This window comes from Carcharhinus amblyrhynchos, chromosome 5 (assembly GCF_965287045.1).
Source record: "Carcharhinus amblyrhynchos chromosome 5, sCarAmb.v2.hapA, whole genome shotgun sequence".
Lineage (NCBI taxonomy): Eukaryota > Metazoa > Chordata > Chondrichthyes > Carcharhiniformes > Carcharhinidae > Carcharhinus > Carcharhinus amblyrhynchos.
The window spans coordinates 38,077,545-38,094,684 of record NC_137328.1 but is presented as its reverse complement, the minus strand read 5'-3'; the positions used below and the strand labels follow the sequence as shown (position 1 = coordinate 38,094,684).

Genomic DNA, 17,140 nt, shown 5'->3' with positions numbered 1-17,140 from the left:
CGGAATTCGAACCTGGGTTCCCAGAACATTAGCTGATTAATAGTCTAGTGATAATACCACTTGGCCTCCTCAAATGTTAAATGCCCAGAAAAATGCTTTATTTTTAGGGGTAATTCTCAGTGACACTATTACTTGAAATGAAAGGAAGACCAAGACAAGTCACTGCTGCCATGGTTAAATGGCTCTTTTGTACCAAGCACAGACAGATGCAGAACACAGAAATGATGATGATGATGCACCTTATCCAAAAGGAAGGATGATCACTAACCATTTGGTTGGAACCTGAAGTAGAATTCAAAGATGTTTGTCGAGACAAGTCAGGGGGATGTCAAAGAACAACCCTTGCGGAGTTGCAAAAGTAAATGTTACCTGCTGAGTGCCCGCTAGCCATTTCACACTGAACAGCATCAGTTGGCTACAGGCAGGACTTCTGCCCTCCCTCAGGAGGAAGTCCTGCTGTCAGACTGGCTGGCAGCTTTTCTGTCCCTGCAGAGACAGTGCATGTGTGTCTGTGGTCCAGAGATCATTGGACAATGGGGGAAGGGAACCAAAGTCATAAGAGTCTTTCTGAGGGGAGCAATTCTCCCCTTCCTGCCTGAAATCTAAGCCCATTCATCTTCAGGTTCCTTCAGGCCAGGTAAATCTTCTTACCAGTGCTAAAATTGAGCTGGGCAGTAAAAGATCCTAAAAGGACCGCAACTAGGTACAGTATCCTGTCTGAGGCCTTGCCCATCCAAGTGTGAAATTGCTATGAGATCAGGTCAGACAGGAACCCAGAGAAATCCAATTCTTTCAATTTCATGCCCCCCCAAAAACCAATGGTTCAGAGTGTAGAATTCAGGCCGTGATTAATTTTAATTCTTGAATTGACATGGCAAAAGGAAACAGGTTATCTAGTCATTATACATTACAGCATGTGGCGCTTTCTATGTACAGATTAAACATAGAACATAGAACATAGAACATTACAGCGCAGAACAGGCCCTTCGGCCCACGATGTTGCGCCGACCAGTTACAAAAACAATGACCCACTAGCCTATACCAATCCCTTTTCGTCCATAAACCTATCCAGAGATCTCTTAAACGCTCCCAAACTAGACGCATCTACAACTGCAGCAGGCAGGGCATTCCAATCCCTCACCACCCGCTGGGTAAAGAACCTACCCCTGACATCCGTCCTGTAGCTACCCCCCCTTAATTTAAAGTCATGCCCCCTCGTGCTAGCTTTCTCCATCCGAGGAAAAAGGCTATCACTATCCACCCTATCTAAACCCCTAATCATCTTATATGTTTCAATAAGATCCCCTCTTAGCCGCCTTCTTCCCAACGAAAACAACCCTAGATCCCTCAGTCTCTCCTCATAGGACCTCCCCACCATACCAGGCAACATCCTAGTAAACCTCCTCTGCACCCTCTCCAACGCCTCCACATCCTTCTTGTAATGCGGGGACCAGAACTGCACACAGTACTCCAAGTGCGGCCGCACTAGAGTAGTGTACAGTTGCAACATTACACTGCGACTCCTAAATTCAATCCCCCTACCAATAAACGCCAAGACACCGTACGCCTTCTTGACAACCTTATCTACTTGATTCCCAACTTTCAGGGATCTATGTACACACACACCTAGATCCCTCTGTTCATCCACACTATTCAAAGTCCTCCCGTTAGCCCTATACTCGACACATCTGTTGCTCCTACCAAAGTGAATTACCTCACACTTCTCCGCATTAAATTCCATCCGCCACCTCTCGGCCCAGCTCTGCAACCTATCTAAGTCTCCCTGCAGACTATGACACCCTTCCTCACAATCTACCACACCTCCAACTTTGGTGTCATCAGCAAATTTACTAATCCACCCAACTATACCCTCATCCAGATCATTAATAAAAATTACAAACAACAGTGGCCCCAAAACAGATCCCTGAGGCACACCACTCGTAACTGCACTCCATGATGAATATTTACCATCCACCACCACCCTCTGTCTCCTATCTGATAGCCAATTCCTGATCCTCTCCTTGTTTCCTACATTACAACAGTGACCATATTTCAAAATAGCTAATTGGTTGTAAAGAGCTCTGGGGTTTCCTGATGTCTCAAAAGGCAATATTTAAGTGCAAGACTTTCTTTTGCTCCTAATTAAACCTGGGTTGGTGTTCTGATTTGATCGTAATGACAGAATGAGGTATATGCCTGGCCATGAGGTTACAGACTCTGGTAACCCTGCTGATGCCCTGCAGTGCCTCATGGATGCCCAATTTTGAGCTGTCATTTAGTGTTATGAGAAGGTAACACACAATGATACAACGTATCTTCAGTGTGGAAATAGGACATCATTTCTACAAAGTCTGTGTGGTGGACAGAAGAGTCTGTGAAAGGTGGATTTGTAAGGATGAGGCCAAGCAGGTTTTTCCCTTGTGTTAATTCTCTCACCATCTGCTGTTGGTTCAGTCTGGCAGCTATGTCCTTTACAATTCATCCAGCTCAGTCAGAGGTTCCAAGCCTCTCTGGCTGATGAACATTGGCATTTTATCCTTCTACCTAGCCCTTGCCACTCTCAGTGTAACTTCCAAGTGGTGTTCAAAATGGTTCATCAGCCTAGGGATGGTAATCAACTGGAGGTTTCCTTGACCTTGGCTTGATTTGGACTCCATGGGATCCCATGTTGAGAACTCCCAGGGCAACTGCCTCTGAATGTACCACCTCCTCTAGTGAGTGTGTACTGCATATAGGGCAGGACATAGTCAAGGAAGGTAATGGAAGACTCTTGATTGTCATTGATTGTAAAGTATGGTTTTGTGCATTTAACTATGACTTAAATCTTTTAGTCTTACCCACCTCGGGATGGGACGGACAAATGCAAGGTCTATTGCCCTTGGGTAGGTGGAACCAGAAGGACCCAACCTATGTCAGGCTGGTGCTACTCTTTGGGATTGCTCTCCCAACTTTGGCATTCCAGATTCATAAAATTAATTGAATTAAAATTGCCCAAATAGCGAGGTGGAATTAGGATTCATATTTCTAACACATTATTCCAGGCCTCTGAATTACTGTTCCAGTAACAATGCTATCATACCCATTGTGGATGATTTTGAATGTAGAGAAGATAGCCCTTTATAAGCCCATTATTCTTTGCCTGCGTTCTTCTCCATTGTTATGTCCTGCTCACTATTCCCAAGTTTTCCTGTGATTGTTTCTCCTGAGCGTTGAAATATAAACACCTTATGCAATATGATTCAAATGCAGTATTTTTAAATGTTTCCATTTTGTTGCCAGTAGAAGTTGGCAGTTTGACTTTGGCCCTTGCATTTATCTAATGAATGTGGTCTGGAACATGTAGCTTACCACTGCTCTCTGTAATTACTAATGGAAAAAAGCAGCTTCAATGGCTGGCTGTAAGGTTTCGCTGCCAGTGTTCTTGAATTGGGAGTAGAGTGTGGCCTACATGTGCCAAGGACCCAGAAGGCTCCGCAGGCAAGTCAGTCAAGCCCTTAACTGTCTGCTTGCCTGATCCTAATGGTTTTTGGCACATCTAATAAGATTTTATCAGAGGCAATGACAGCTACATCAGGAAGTCACCATGAGAACCAAGTGGCCTATCCTTCTATAATAAATGCATCACCCAGCTGAAGAATACACCCTTAATATGTGCACATATATTTGAGAGTAGAGCAGTGGGTATTTGAGACTCATGGACTTCCTCCAGAATGAACAATCCTACTCAGACAGACAGTACAGCAGGACTAGTAACCAGACTGGATCTGAACATGGACTCTGTCAATTTATTTTCCTCAACTGTAAACTATGAATCATCTGTCTTCTGACTTATTTTCAAGATCATCTGCACTGCGCTGCCTGGCTGATCCTCTATTTCTACTAAAAACGAAGAGATTCCAATTCAGCAGGATCACTATTATTACATTGGCATTCTTAGTGACATTGCCCAAATGTGCACCTGGATGATTGTTCTTCAGTAGGATAATGTTACCTGACATAAACATTATGTACTTGCTATCAGCTAGGGTGAAGTTTACAGCTTTGCCAGCTTTCATTTTTTCTATGCTTTCCTTCAAATGATTTCCAATATAATCCTGTTGAATAAGCCTAGAAATCCATATTACTTGGGTCCATTTCAAGAGCAGGAGCCTTAATGTCAGTTGAAGATCACTTTGCCTTGCAAGTAGAACAATACTAATGCATGAAAGCAGTGAGATTGTTTGGGATCAGCAAACTCTCTGTGGCATTGTGGACATTTTTTAACGAAATTGTACCATCCTTTGAAGTATCTACTATTTAAACTGGCTTTTCGAATTCTGGCTGCGCAGACAAATTGCAAAAACAGCATTATAACTAAATCACTTCACAATTGCATTTTTCTATACATTCTCAATTATACAAACAAGTTAGTAATTCAAGTTACCTTACAGAAGTTGGTTAATTTCCTCATTTGCTTCCATGGGGAAGCATTTCAGGGTGAGAAGAGGCACCAAATATACAAGATGTAATGTAAGAGATTGACTTCCTTTCAAATCCCCTTATGGCAGGCACATATCATAAATGTTCATTTCTGTGTCGTCTAACTCAGTTGGACTTTGAATCAAAGAATTATGGGCTCAAGCCCTTGCCAGGAATTTGATCTTACTGTCCAATAAAACATTACTGACAGAGGGAAAGCAGCAGTGTTGCAGAATCCATTTTTTAAATGAGAAGTGAAACTAAATCTGCTTTACTTTATTGGGCCAGGAATTGTATCATCCTGGCCCAATAGGATATTACAAAGGGGCAACATTCAAAGAGGGGGAGGAATGCTTGCTGTGTTTTAGCTAATATCCCTTCCTGAATCAGCTTTGCTGAAATCAGCTCAACTAATTATGTTACTGTCAGATTTTGTGTGGGAAAATGACTGATATTCATCTCAGCTGTCATTGCAATGAAAAGTGGTAAAATGTAAATGAAGTGATGGGATATCTCTGAGACATGATTAGGTGCTGTATAAATGCATACCTTTTATATTTTGCTCGTCTTCCAGTGTATTGCTTAAAGTCAGCCGTCTTCCTAATATTTCAGGCCTATATGGTTTGCAACAGAGCACTGGCTAATTCAGTGATATCGGCTGAACCAGACATTCCTTGCAGGTCTCCTCTCCCATAAAGGGTAACCCGCCATTTTGCCCACTCCTACTGAAGCCGCAGCACAGACGTCAATAGAAGTGATCAAATTTCCAGGCGGGCCACATTCAATCCAACTCATTGAAGCAAAAGATAAGGTATATTGGTATTTATTTATTTATAGATTTTATTTAGAGCTCTTGATTCCTGGCTTGAATTATTGCACTGACATCTGTATCAAGTGCCTGAGCTGAGCCTCGTCTTGGATAAGGACAAGAGGACCACTTGTCACTACAGATCTTTGTGCTGCAACCACTGACGATACCTCACAATTCTGTAGAAAGCTTTTTCTCTTGACTATTATTCTAAATCTCTTGCCTTCTATATTGCATATATTTCCTCCCCCCCAATTACTGGAAGAGACTACATCTGCTTACATCAGCCTTGATATTCTTTCTTTCCGATTGTATCACAGCTTGGTATGGTTCCTGCTCTTTCCAAGACCACAAAAAACAACAACATATAAATTCTATCTTTACTTCCCACTGCCTTGGAAAAACAGCCAGCAAAATCAAGGACCCCAAACACCCCAGACATATTCTCTTCCACCTTCCTCTGTCAGGAAAAAGATACAAAAGTCTGAGGTCACATAAGAACCAACTCCACAACAGCTTCTTCACTAGTGCCATCAGACTTTTTGAATGGACCTAACTTGTATTAAGTTGATCTTTTTCTACACCCTAGCTTATGACTGTAACACTATATTCTGCACTCTCTCCTTTCCTTCTCTATATACAGTATGCTGTCTGTAATAGGATGCAAAAAAAACTTTTCACTATGTAATACGTCACAATAAATCAAATCATAATTTAAAATACTGTATCTCTATCACATTTGACTGGAATGCATGTTTTGAACATGAAGGGACACAAAGTCAAAATGATCTGGCCCTTACCCATTCTGATTAAGGATGCACTAAGTTTGTTTGATTTCCTGTATTCCTAAGTGCTCATATATAATTGGCTACCTCAGTGGTTACATGCAAGCCACAAAGTACTGTGTAAATAGTAATGGATCCTCCACTGTGTTGGTGGGAACTTCTAAGGCAATCCACATACTTTATTCAGTAACATATACTGTTCAAATAAAGTATCCTCTTCTGTTTTTCAAGGTATTGGATGACATTTTTTCTGTTCCAAGTGGCATCATCAGTTCTTTGCACTATTGACATGGCACATGGTGATGGGATTTGGGTTAGTGTTAGTGGTTACAGTTAGAAACCATTATTGAAAACACCATGATCACTGGTCTCACTCTTTCTCATTTATCTTTCACGCAGACAAATCAAGCTCATGAATTGTTAATTCAAGGAACTTTCTTCTGAGCCCTGATTTCCCCCCTCCTTTTGCATCACTATGTTGATCACAGGAAGATGATGACATCAGACATTCAAAATTTAGCACAAGAACAAACAATTTCAGGTTTATGCTAGTTATACTCACTCGGCCACACTAATGAGCATTGGATTGCGTAGCAATATCTTCATCCAATTTCCTTCACTGGAGCTGGTTTTGCCACCATAACTATTCCCCATATTAATACCGGTCAACTCCCATGGGGGGAGGGGGCAGTTTATGGGAAACAATAAAAAATAATCCCAGAGTTAGTCCACTTATAATTATGAAATTGCTCAAGCAAGCTCTGCAGAATTTGTTCATTTTAACCTTACCAAAAACAGAGATGCGCAGACTCAGTGAAAACCATATGGGTTCCCAAGACCTACTGACCTTCACAAATGAGTGGCTGCCTTTGAAAGCACTGGAGTTTAGAAAAACACAAGGACTAAAGGGACAATTATTTATTCTGCAGAATGCGATTCTCCATTGAAAATATGACATTTTAGCCAGAATATTTTACAAGCAAAGAATTTCTGGAGCCACGTTTAATCAAAATCTGTAGCAGTTTTTCTCCAAAACTTAGATTTCGACAATTTGAAAGAATTGTAGGTTCAACAGATTTGTTGAAACTGTGTCCCCAGATGTTATCCTATAAAGAAAATATGAAACTTTATCTTTGGTAGCTTTAAAAATGTGCCTGATTCTGTGATACCCCTAATGACACCAATCCATATGTAAAAAGTAGTTTCTATAGTATTTGTCGGTTTATTTATCCAAATCCCTGTCATTCTCAACAGCCGGCAACCAGTACATCTGGTATATGTAGAACTTCAACCCTTCCCATCCACGAACAAAAATGTTTTGAAATGTGTCATTTGGTGAACGCTCCCTTGCTGCCAAACGCCAAAAATGCCAGCTAACAAACTGCTAACAGCAATGGAAATACAAAAGCTCCTGATCTAGCTGCTTTAGCAAATGCACGCAGAGCTTTGCCTCCCCCACCATGGTGCATCCCGTGATTGTCTCACCACGCATTCAAAGTGAACATTTATCTATTATTGAAACACGCTGACTTTGCAATTAATCTAATCAGTACCATTTCTGCTGCTGCGGAATAATAGGTGGCTAATCGCAGTTAATGCAGTATAGTCAGCAAATCAAGCAGTTTCCTCATGTTGGGTCTTGCCTGCATACTGTTTAGTAGTCTGTAAACACCGCGGGAATGCGCAAAACGCACCACAAATGATGGCACGCAAGTAACACCAGATGTGAACTTTTTTTTCACAAAACATCCTCTTTTCAACTCACATCACACCTTTAATAACATTATTTGTTAAACACGCGGGTTTGTGCCAAGGTGGCCTAACTGATAATTTTCATTTGACTGTGAAGCATTTTGCCGGTGCTGTCACGATTTGACGCATTCCACAGTTTCTCTACCCCAGTGTGGTTTTGGAAGGATCCTTTTAGTGAGCCTGAACCCCAGCGCGCTCCTTCCTGCTGCTCACTGATAAACCTTGGTGGGACGCAGCTCACTCCCAGTGGATTCCAATCTCACAAGCATACCCCCCACCACCAATTAACACTTCTTAAACATCATTTCTCTAATATGTATTCAAATGTGCCGCGTTCATCGTAACCATGACTACTGATCTTCGGCAAAAAATAATCATAGGACGGTGTGGATAGGTTTCCTTGTTTATCCGATGCTTTCTTTACCCTAAGATCTGCGTCCCCCCCCCTTTAAAAAAAATGAAACGATATTGATTATTTGGAAAGGCGTTCACGTGGTGCACTAGCGTCTTCTGGTAAGGTTATGGTGCGCTGTCTCTGAGCTCCCCTGAGATTTCAGACCTGCTGCTGCTGAAGGAGGATGAGGATGAGGCTGACTGACTGATAATGTGCATGTGTGTGAATGCTGCCTGCAGTCAGTCTCCCGGAGCTCATCCTGATGGCTGGACCGCAGCAGCAGAGTAGGAGAGAGGACAGGACATCACCCTTAAAGTCTGCCTGTTACTACTGAACATCGCGGTAAGAATATATATTTCATATAAAGTGCATGAGATTAAAGTCTTTGGAAATGTGCAGACTCTCAGGCACACGTGAACGAATTACTTTATCCAGGGATGTGTTTTGTTTTTGCACCTTCTACCGTTATTGTAACGGGATCAAATCGACCAGATTTACAATCGATTTCACTCACGATTCTCCAGCCCCAAGTCCAGATGGGAACATTTGATATTGTTACAAATTGACATTAGGAATCGGTGAGCGTTGCTGTTAACCTCCTGACGGAGTCAAAACAAGATTTTATTTTTTTTAATGTACAGACTACATTAGAAAACATCAATATGTCGTGAGCTGCACCTTTCAGCAAAAGCCTGTAAACATTGCAGTGAAATAATGTTGTCCGTAAGACTGTATCTGTCATTTACCCACTCCCTGGAGTAGAGAAAGCATTTGCTTTGCATCCAATTACCCTTCAGGCTGCGGGACTCGGCTCCGCTCTCAAGATACCAAACTGTTTCTTGAATAATCGTCTCGCAGGGATTAGTGCAGCATTTCTGATGTTCACAGTTTGATTTGATCCTCCTCTGCGCCTCTGATCTCCCCGTTCAAAGACGGAAAGGGCAAAAGGAGCTGTCCTTCTGCTGTGACCTGACTTAAGGCGGTAATCGGCTCGCCCCTGATGGTCAGAAGCAAATTTGATCTGAACGTAAAACAAAATAATATCGCAACAGCCCGCGCTCCGTGTCGACTGTTTGCATTTTCAGAGAAAGAAACGGAGTGGAAACGTTAACTCTATTTTTTTCTCTCTCCAGGTGCTATCAGACCCGCTGAGTTTTTCCCCCCAGCATTTCCTGTTTGTGTTACAGATTCCAACATCCGCAGTGTTTTGCTTTCATGTTGTCATTATCTGTCCGTATTTACTCAAAGGCACTGCCGCTGAAATTGTCCTGCTTCCAGTGAAGCGTTACAAGTGTTTTTTTTTCCTCTCTCTCCCTCGGAGTTGACGTGACTGCGTCTGGTGCTGCTGCCGGACTTACTTGCCTTTGGCGGGCTGCAGATTCCCTCTTTGCCACCACCACATCTTGCCCATGTGGACATTCTTAAATCCTTGGGCTGAGGTGATGAGAGAGTTAACTGATCTATAAAGGCCGTTGCAGTGGATCCTGATCTCTCCTCTCGCTGTATTTACCAGCAGGGGGGTCACTGGACTGTGATTAAAGGCCAGAACCTTGGCTCTTGTCTCTTTCCCCTCCCTTTCTGTTTGTATGGCTCAACACCACAGAGGAGGCTGACTTTACCCGGAGCACCAGCCAGTCAGACAGCGGTCGCCTGTAGCTCCTGGTAATGTAGATAGAGTAGCGGCACCCTTTTGTATTTTGAAGTAAATTTTGATCACGTCTAGCTCCATTGCATGTGGGTTTTTTTGTTTCAAATTAGCCTGTTCTACATCTGCTTTATGTTCAATTAAAACTCAAGGTTTGTAAACTGGTGTTTCAATAAGCTCTTTACATTCAGTCTCACCTTGTTTCCCGCAGGATATTGAAGCTCACATCACCTCCACCAGCAGAAGAAAAGACTCATTTTAAAAGTTACTAATTTTCTTCCCAGCGTCATGAAGACGAATAGTGTATGAAGAACATATTGCTATCAGTCAAGTTTAAAAATACTGAGGAAAAAAAATCCCTCCCACTTCATCTAAAGTAAAGGCCAACCATGGATTCCAAAAGCTTGAAGAGTGAGGCAGTGGAGCAGGGTGTTTGGTGCAGGGGACAGCAACTTTCTTCGGCGGGCCGGGCATTCCGAAGGCATAAGCAGCAAATGATGAGGAAGCTGAGGCTCCCGCGGATTGTGGGCTTTTCCCTGGGTCTGTTGGCGCTCTGCGCCTTTTCCCTCCTTTTCAGTGCCTTCGCCTGCACGTCAGCCAACCGAGAGGCCCCCCAGGTTAAACGCAGAACTCTGCTGGGGTTCGAGGAAAAGCAGAAATTTTCCAAGCTTCAGAACTACACCCCCAAATCCGACCTCACTCTAAAGTACGAAGTGCGGGCAGCCACCCTCTCCCTCAACAACGATACGGGTGGAGACTATCCTCGCGATATCTTTTCGCTGGCTCAAAGAAGGAAAGGAGCGGTGGTCCTCCACATCTTAGGCATGATTTATATGTTCATAGCCTTAGCCATAGTGTGCGATGAATTTTTTGTACCCTCATTGGCAGTTATCATTGATAAGCTGCAGATTTCGGATGATGTGGCAGGGGCAACTTTTATGGCGGCTGGTGGGTCAGCGCCAGAACTCTTCACTTCTTTAATAGGAGTTTTTATATCTCATAGCAATGTTGGGATTGGGACCATAGTGGGCTCTGCGGTCTTCAACATCCTATTTGTAATTGGGATGTGTGCTGTATTCTCCAAAGAAATCCTGCACCTCACCTGGTGGCCACTGTTCAGAGATGTGACCTTTTATATTATTGACCTGATTTTGCTTATCCTTTTCTTCCGGAATAATATCATCGTTTGGTGGGAGAGTGCAATTTTGTTGTTAGCCTATGGATGCTATGTGGTCTTCATGAAATTCAACTTTGTGCTAGAACGATGGGTGAAAAAGAAGTTGAACAGGAACAAAGTGGTGGAGGCAACAGCAACAGAAAGTGATGAAAAGGTACAGGCATTTAATTTTTAAATTGATTATAACAGAGTTTAAAGAATTGCCCTCCCTGGTGCCAATGGGCCTTGTGTGAGGACGGCAAGACTGGACTTCCAGAGTTATGAGATTTTGCAATTAACGAAGAGTAATTGGTGAACTGAGAATGAGCCTCTGTGTTGACAAGGATATAAATTGTGTAATAGCCAATGTTATCATTTTTTTAAATATGTGGAGCACAATTTCCACATGTCTGATTAAATCCTTCAGTGTATGGATGATACTTTTGGCCATAGTGTGACATAAATTTTGTATTCAGTTTATACCCTACCACAGAAATCTGTCTAGCCGTAAATTCAATGTTTGGATTTGGGCACATTGGTATCAACAATAGGAGCATGACTAAAGCAAAAGCGTTGTCAAATTATCAGGCCATGAGACTTGCTGTAATTTTGACTAGTTTATTGTTTATACTTGGTAGGTGCTCAAAAATTGAGATGAGCCATGAATAATTAGCTGCAATTCTCAGCAAGTCATTTAAAAACAAATATAACCATCACTGGAATTTTAGCCAAGTGGTCCACTTCTTTAGAATAAATGCACATTTGTGTTTGAGAAGTCAAAGCTACATTTAAAAATTCAGAATAATGGAAATGGGATTATTCTACACTGTACTTATTGATCACTTGAAGGCCACAATGTTGCACTGTATAGGAAATGTCAGAAAAATCACACTGATATGGTTGAGAACGATCCATTTCTAGCATAGGCTCAGGATAAGGATGTTAGAGCAGTATAGGGGAGCTCTAATTTTGATCTGTTGTACGGTATTTGAAGAGGATGATTGTTCCTAATTTAGGCTTGCCAAAATGGTTTAATTTCCAGCACTGAAATAACTTTTGGCATGTAATTCTGCTTTATCAATTGTTAACTTTTTAAAGGAAAGGAAGCTGTAGTTTCTCTTTTTGTCTGTCTTTCTTTTGTTCTTTACAGATGAATCTTTTTGAAGGGGTTGTGCATTTATCAAAATTCATCTGCACATATTAACCCTTTTCTTGCAAAGCTTGCCTGGATTGAGACCTGATCAAGTTAGAACGATATGTACATAGAATGTTGTCACAGAAGCTAACCGTTTGAAATGCACATGAATTTTAATTTTACCATTTTTGGCAAGAATAATGTTCCTGTCCTCTGATCTCTATGCTCTTCCAGGCTTTAACTCTTAAGCTTTTGAGATGCAGGTGATTCTCTGCATTTTTCCATCCCTCTTTGAACAGAAGTACTTGTTCCCTGCTTGCTAGCTTGCCAGGATACTCTGGTTGAGATATGTAACCTGGGAGACAATCCACATATACATTGCTGCAAAACATCAGAACTTTGAAACATCAGTGATGTTTCCACACTCCTCCAATTCACATATTCTTAAATTATGGCTTGCTACAGTGTACACTGTTCTTTCATTAGCAAACTGCAGCCAACAGTTAAGAGCTCAGTTAATAAAGTATTTTAATATGGCCCTTGCCCACCTTTTGAGTTTGACCCTTTGCACTGTTATCAGTAATTTCCACACTGATGTAGTCAGTATTAGCAACTTGGAGGGTGGTACAACGTATAGGTGGCCAGGCTAAAGGCAACAACTTGAGGTTTGAATATTACTGCATGTGCAGTAAGTGTTTTGGAGAAAATTGCATGTTTGAATCTGTGCAGAAACATAATACGACGTGCGCGATCACATTATTGCGTGTTACTTATTACTTTGTTGGTGCTGTATTAGGAATTCAGCTGAGATGGGCTGACTTTGTGACGGTTGAAGTATGAGATTTTGACATTGGTGAGAACTATGCAAGTGGGCAAGGTCAGAGGCAAAGTCTAAATTAGTTGGGGGAATGGATTTGGAAATTAATAGCTCTCCCAAGGGCAAGGCTCTGATGTGTCAGGCACTGTTGGCTGTGTTAATATATTTAGAGGACTTCCTGTTGACTACTTGCACAATTCTGTATGTCAAAACATCTATGATCTAATTTGACTAGATCAGCTTTTTTTGTATTTTTAGAAATCCAAGGACTCAAAGTTGTACAGCATTTGGGAGTTTAACATTGACCAATTTAGATGGAGTTGCTCGCCTAGTTGCTTAGGTTATGCTGAATTACAAAAAAAACTCCAAGGGGAATTGCAGATCTGCCTGACAATTCAGCCACATCATCTGTTCAGAAGAGATTCTGCTGTTGTTGGTTCTACAGTGATTAATACCTTGAAATAAACATAAAATTGGTAGCACAAATCTCAAAGTTACTGGTTACTGAGCAAAATTTAATTCAGTACTGCTATCAATCTACATTTGCATTTTCAACTTCTCTATGTTTTGTTCATAATTGTTTCCGTTTTTCAACATGCTTTTCTATTGTCAGAGGTGTCCATTATTGGCTAAACATCTTTCTTAACAATTAGATTTGTTATATAATGATGGTCCATAGGTCAAATCATTATTAGCACTAAAATTGCAAATACTTGGATCGTCATTTGGGTGTGCCGGGTGATAAACAGTACAAAAACCTTTGTTAACAGTATGTTGCGAAGCAGGAACACATTGAGACCCTCAGTTTACATTCAGCTACAAGAGTGAAGTTATGCTTTACTAATATCACCACTACCTTGAAATTTGATGTTGTGAGGGGCACAGTGGTTAGCACTGCTGCCTCACATCGCCAGGGATTCAGGTTCGATTCCTGGCTTGGATCACTGTCTCTGCGGAGTTTGCACGTTCTCCCCGTGTTTTCTCCAGGTGCTCTGGTTTCTTCCCACAGTCCAAAAATGTGCAGGTTAGGTGCATTGGCCATGCTGAATTGCCCCTTAGTCCAAAAATGTGTAGGTTAGGGGGATTAGTGGGGTAAATGCATGGAAATATAGGATGGGTGGATTGGCGGGGGGGGGCGGACCTGGGTAAAATGCTCTGTTGGAGGGTTGGTGCAGCCTCTGAGCCAAACAGCCTCCTGCACTGTAGGGATTCTATGATCCTACATATCATCGTCTGACGTACTTATTCTGTGTATAATTAAGGACTGCTAACTGTTATTGCTGGTAAAAGCAGCAATGAACAACAGGCTTGCATTACCAAATCAAATGATGCGATGCATAAACAGAAGATTCTGGAAACGCTCAGGAGGGCAGCATCTGTGAAGAGAGAAACCGGTCAACCTATCCAGTCAAGAGTTCTAATGAAAGTTTAATCATTAATTTCCTTCCTCTCTCCACAAATGCTGCCTGACTTGCTGAGTGTTTCCAGAATCTTCTGCTTTTTAATTCAAGATTTCTAGTGCTTGGAATATTTCATTATATATACTTGGAAGCCATTTGAGCATCATTAGCATCCCTACAGTGCAGAAGGAGGCCACTCAGCTCATCAAGCCTGCACTAAGAACAATCCCACCCAGGCTCTATCCCCATGACCCATATTTACCCCGCTTATCCCCCATCCCGCTGACAGTAAGGGGCAGTTTATCATGGCCGATGCACCTAACCTGCACATCTTTGGACTGTGGGAGGAGACTGGAACATCTGGAGGAAACTCTTTCAGACACAGGGAGAATGTGCAAACTGCACACAGACACAGTTTGTTACATGCAGTAAGAAACTCAGCATCAGGAAGAGAATGAGCAGGCCTGAAGCATTATCCTGTCTCTAATATCACAATTCTTGAGCCACTATGCATGGTCAACATTTTTATTTAAATTTTGGATTCCAACCCCTTCTCCATTTTTGGCTTTAAATATCTGATACTAAGACCAAAGACCTATAGTTATCAGTTATTTTGCTGTTGCTTTTATTTGGTGGTGGAGGGAGGAAGCATTCGGAGGAGGAGGATATCAAGTTTTTCAAGCAACTGTCCTTAGTTTCTATAAGGAAAGGTCTTTGCTATCACTTATGACCTTGATTTTTTTTAAGCAGACATTTGCACATATTGGCCAAAAAAAATCAATTTATAACATATCTAAATTATTCAATGTTGCTAGTTAGTGTCTTTGCGCCATTACTTTTGGGCAGAAATAGCTGTTCTTGCTCATTTCGTTTGCACCTCATTAAAGTGTGTGAAATGTAATAGAAGGACTGCTTTGAGGCTTATTTCATTTCAATATTTCACATTTTCAGGAAGAATTCTCCATTAAAACTGAATTGGCTATTCTTTAGATTTTCCCCATTAAAGACTGACCATTCCTTTAAATTTGTGGCTGCCGTCTACCAGATGTAACGAGTGGCCCAGATTTGAAAATATTTCCAGTAAATGAAAACTTTCAACCAACACTGGGCTATTTTTCCATTACACCTATCTTCTGTTTTTATTGATGCTGCAGTGTGAATTTTAACTGACGTTTCTGGTAACCGTTAAAACTATATAATTGAACATTTACTCAGCAACCTCCATACCATCTAACTGGAACAAATTCTACCTTCCAGTGATGCTACCTCATTTTACAGGCTATTGCCTATAGTGGGCAAATCATATTCGACCAAATACCCTTGTTGTAAAGTGGTGGGGACAGGACAGAAGTTTCCAAATCTATTTGCATTTCCATTTATGCAATCTGTCTGGAAGCATCTCCTTTAGAAACCATAGAATCCCTACAATGCAGAAGGAGGCCATTTGACCCATCGACTCCTCCAACTCTGTGAAGAACATTTGTTCCCAGGTCTATCCCCCATTCTATCCCCATAACTCTGTACATTTACCATAACTAATCCACCTAACGTACACATCTTGGGACAGCAAGAGGCAATTTAGAGTGGTCAATCCACCTAACCCGCATATCTTTGGACTGTGGAAGGAAACCAGAGCACCAGGAGGAAACCAAAGCAGACACTGGGAGGACGTGCAAACTCCACACAGTCAGCTAAGGCTGGAATTGAACCTGGGTCCCTGACGCTGTGAGACAGCAGTGCTAATCACTGCCACCCTGTTATAGGCTTTTAAAAGATAGTTTGGCCTGCAGCCTGTGTTCAGTACGAAACTTGTTTGTTTGGCTCCCTCACACTGAGTCACCCTGTGTCCCACCCTAACAAATACCATCTAATTCCTTCCCGGGTTGAACTACTTAAATTGGCTGAGGGAAGTGAAGGATTCAATGTGTACAGGAGAGTTAAATGTGGTTTGGGGCTGAACAACACTAGGCAGGGAGTTTGTGCAGAAACTCATGAACTTGGAGTGCTTTTCCCTCTATTTTTCATGGATCATGAAGTGATCGTGATGCTTTCCTGTTCCTCCTCATCTTCTGCCACTGTTGCTAATGAAAACAGGAAAGAAGGGTAGGAAAAATGAATTAGTGGCCATTACTGCTTTCAGAAGAGGATTGCTAATGTCTGTAGTGTTTGAGATACTAGGCTAAACAGTGTTCAGTCAGTAACTTGTGGGAATATGCTCTGGCATGCTATGAACTGTGTGTTTCTCCATGAGCTCCAAAACCTTTTGTTGAAGAGGCTGTAGTATGCCCAAAACGGCAAAACAAGTTGATCAGAATGTTCTTTTGGGGGTGCGGGGGGGAAAGTCTTGACCCTTGGTTTTATACAATGAAGCATAAAGTAGAAAAACAAGTGAGTTTCGCTGCTGCGTTGTAAATTACTGGCTAGGCTTCAACTGGAGCAACTGGTTCAATACTGGGCACCCCCACTTGGGAAAGATGTCACCTTGGAAAAAGTGCAGAAGAAGTTTGCTAGAATGAGACTAATGTGAAAAAACTGGGGGAGCTGAAATCATTCTCCTTGGATAAATCTCCTCTGATTTAAAAAGTATTCAAATCGAGGGGTTTTGATTGAGTACCTGGTGAGAAACTTTACCAATCATCCTGACAATAAACAAAGGATATTTAAGGTAATTAAAAGAACCAGTGGCAAAATGAGAATTTTGTTTTTGTTGCGAGTTGATGATCTGGAATGCCCAGTCTGAAAAAAGAGACGGGGGGGGGGAGCGGATTCTGTAATTCTTTCCTTCAGAAT

At 41.8% G+C, this 17,140-nt stretch overlaps 1 protein-coding gene across 2 annotated transcripts in view; it reads left to right on the top strand.

Annotated features, from left to right (window-relative positions):
• The first annotated feature begins 8,460 nt into the window (after positions 1-8,460).
• LOC145342982 (sodium/potassium/calcium exchanger 2-like) overlaps positions 8,461-17,140 on the top strand; it is a 274,412-nt gene continuing 265,732 nt past the window's right edge. For both annotated transcript variants that reach the window (XM_080188676.1, XM_080188675.1), the window contains exons 1-2: positions 8,461-8,539; positions 10,054-11,173. In XM_080188676.1, coding sequence (XP_080044802.1) covers positions 10,232-11,173 — 942 coding nt within the window. In that variant the 5' untranslated portion in view covers positions 8,461-8,539; positions 10,054-10,231. The remainder of the gene's footprint in view (positions 8,540-10,053; positions 11,174-17,140) is intronic.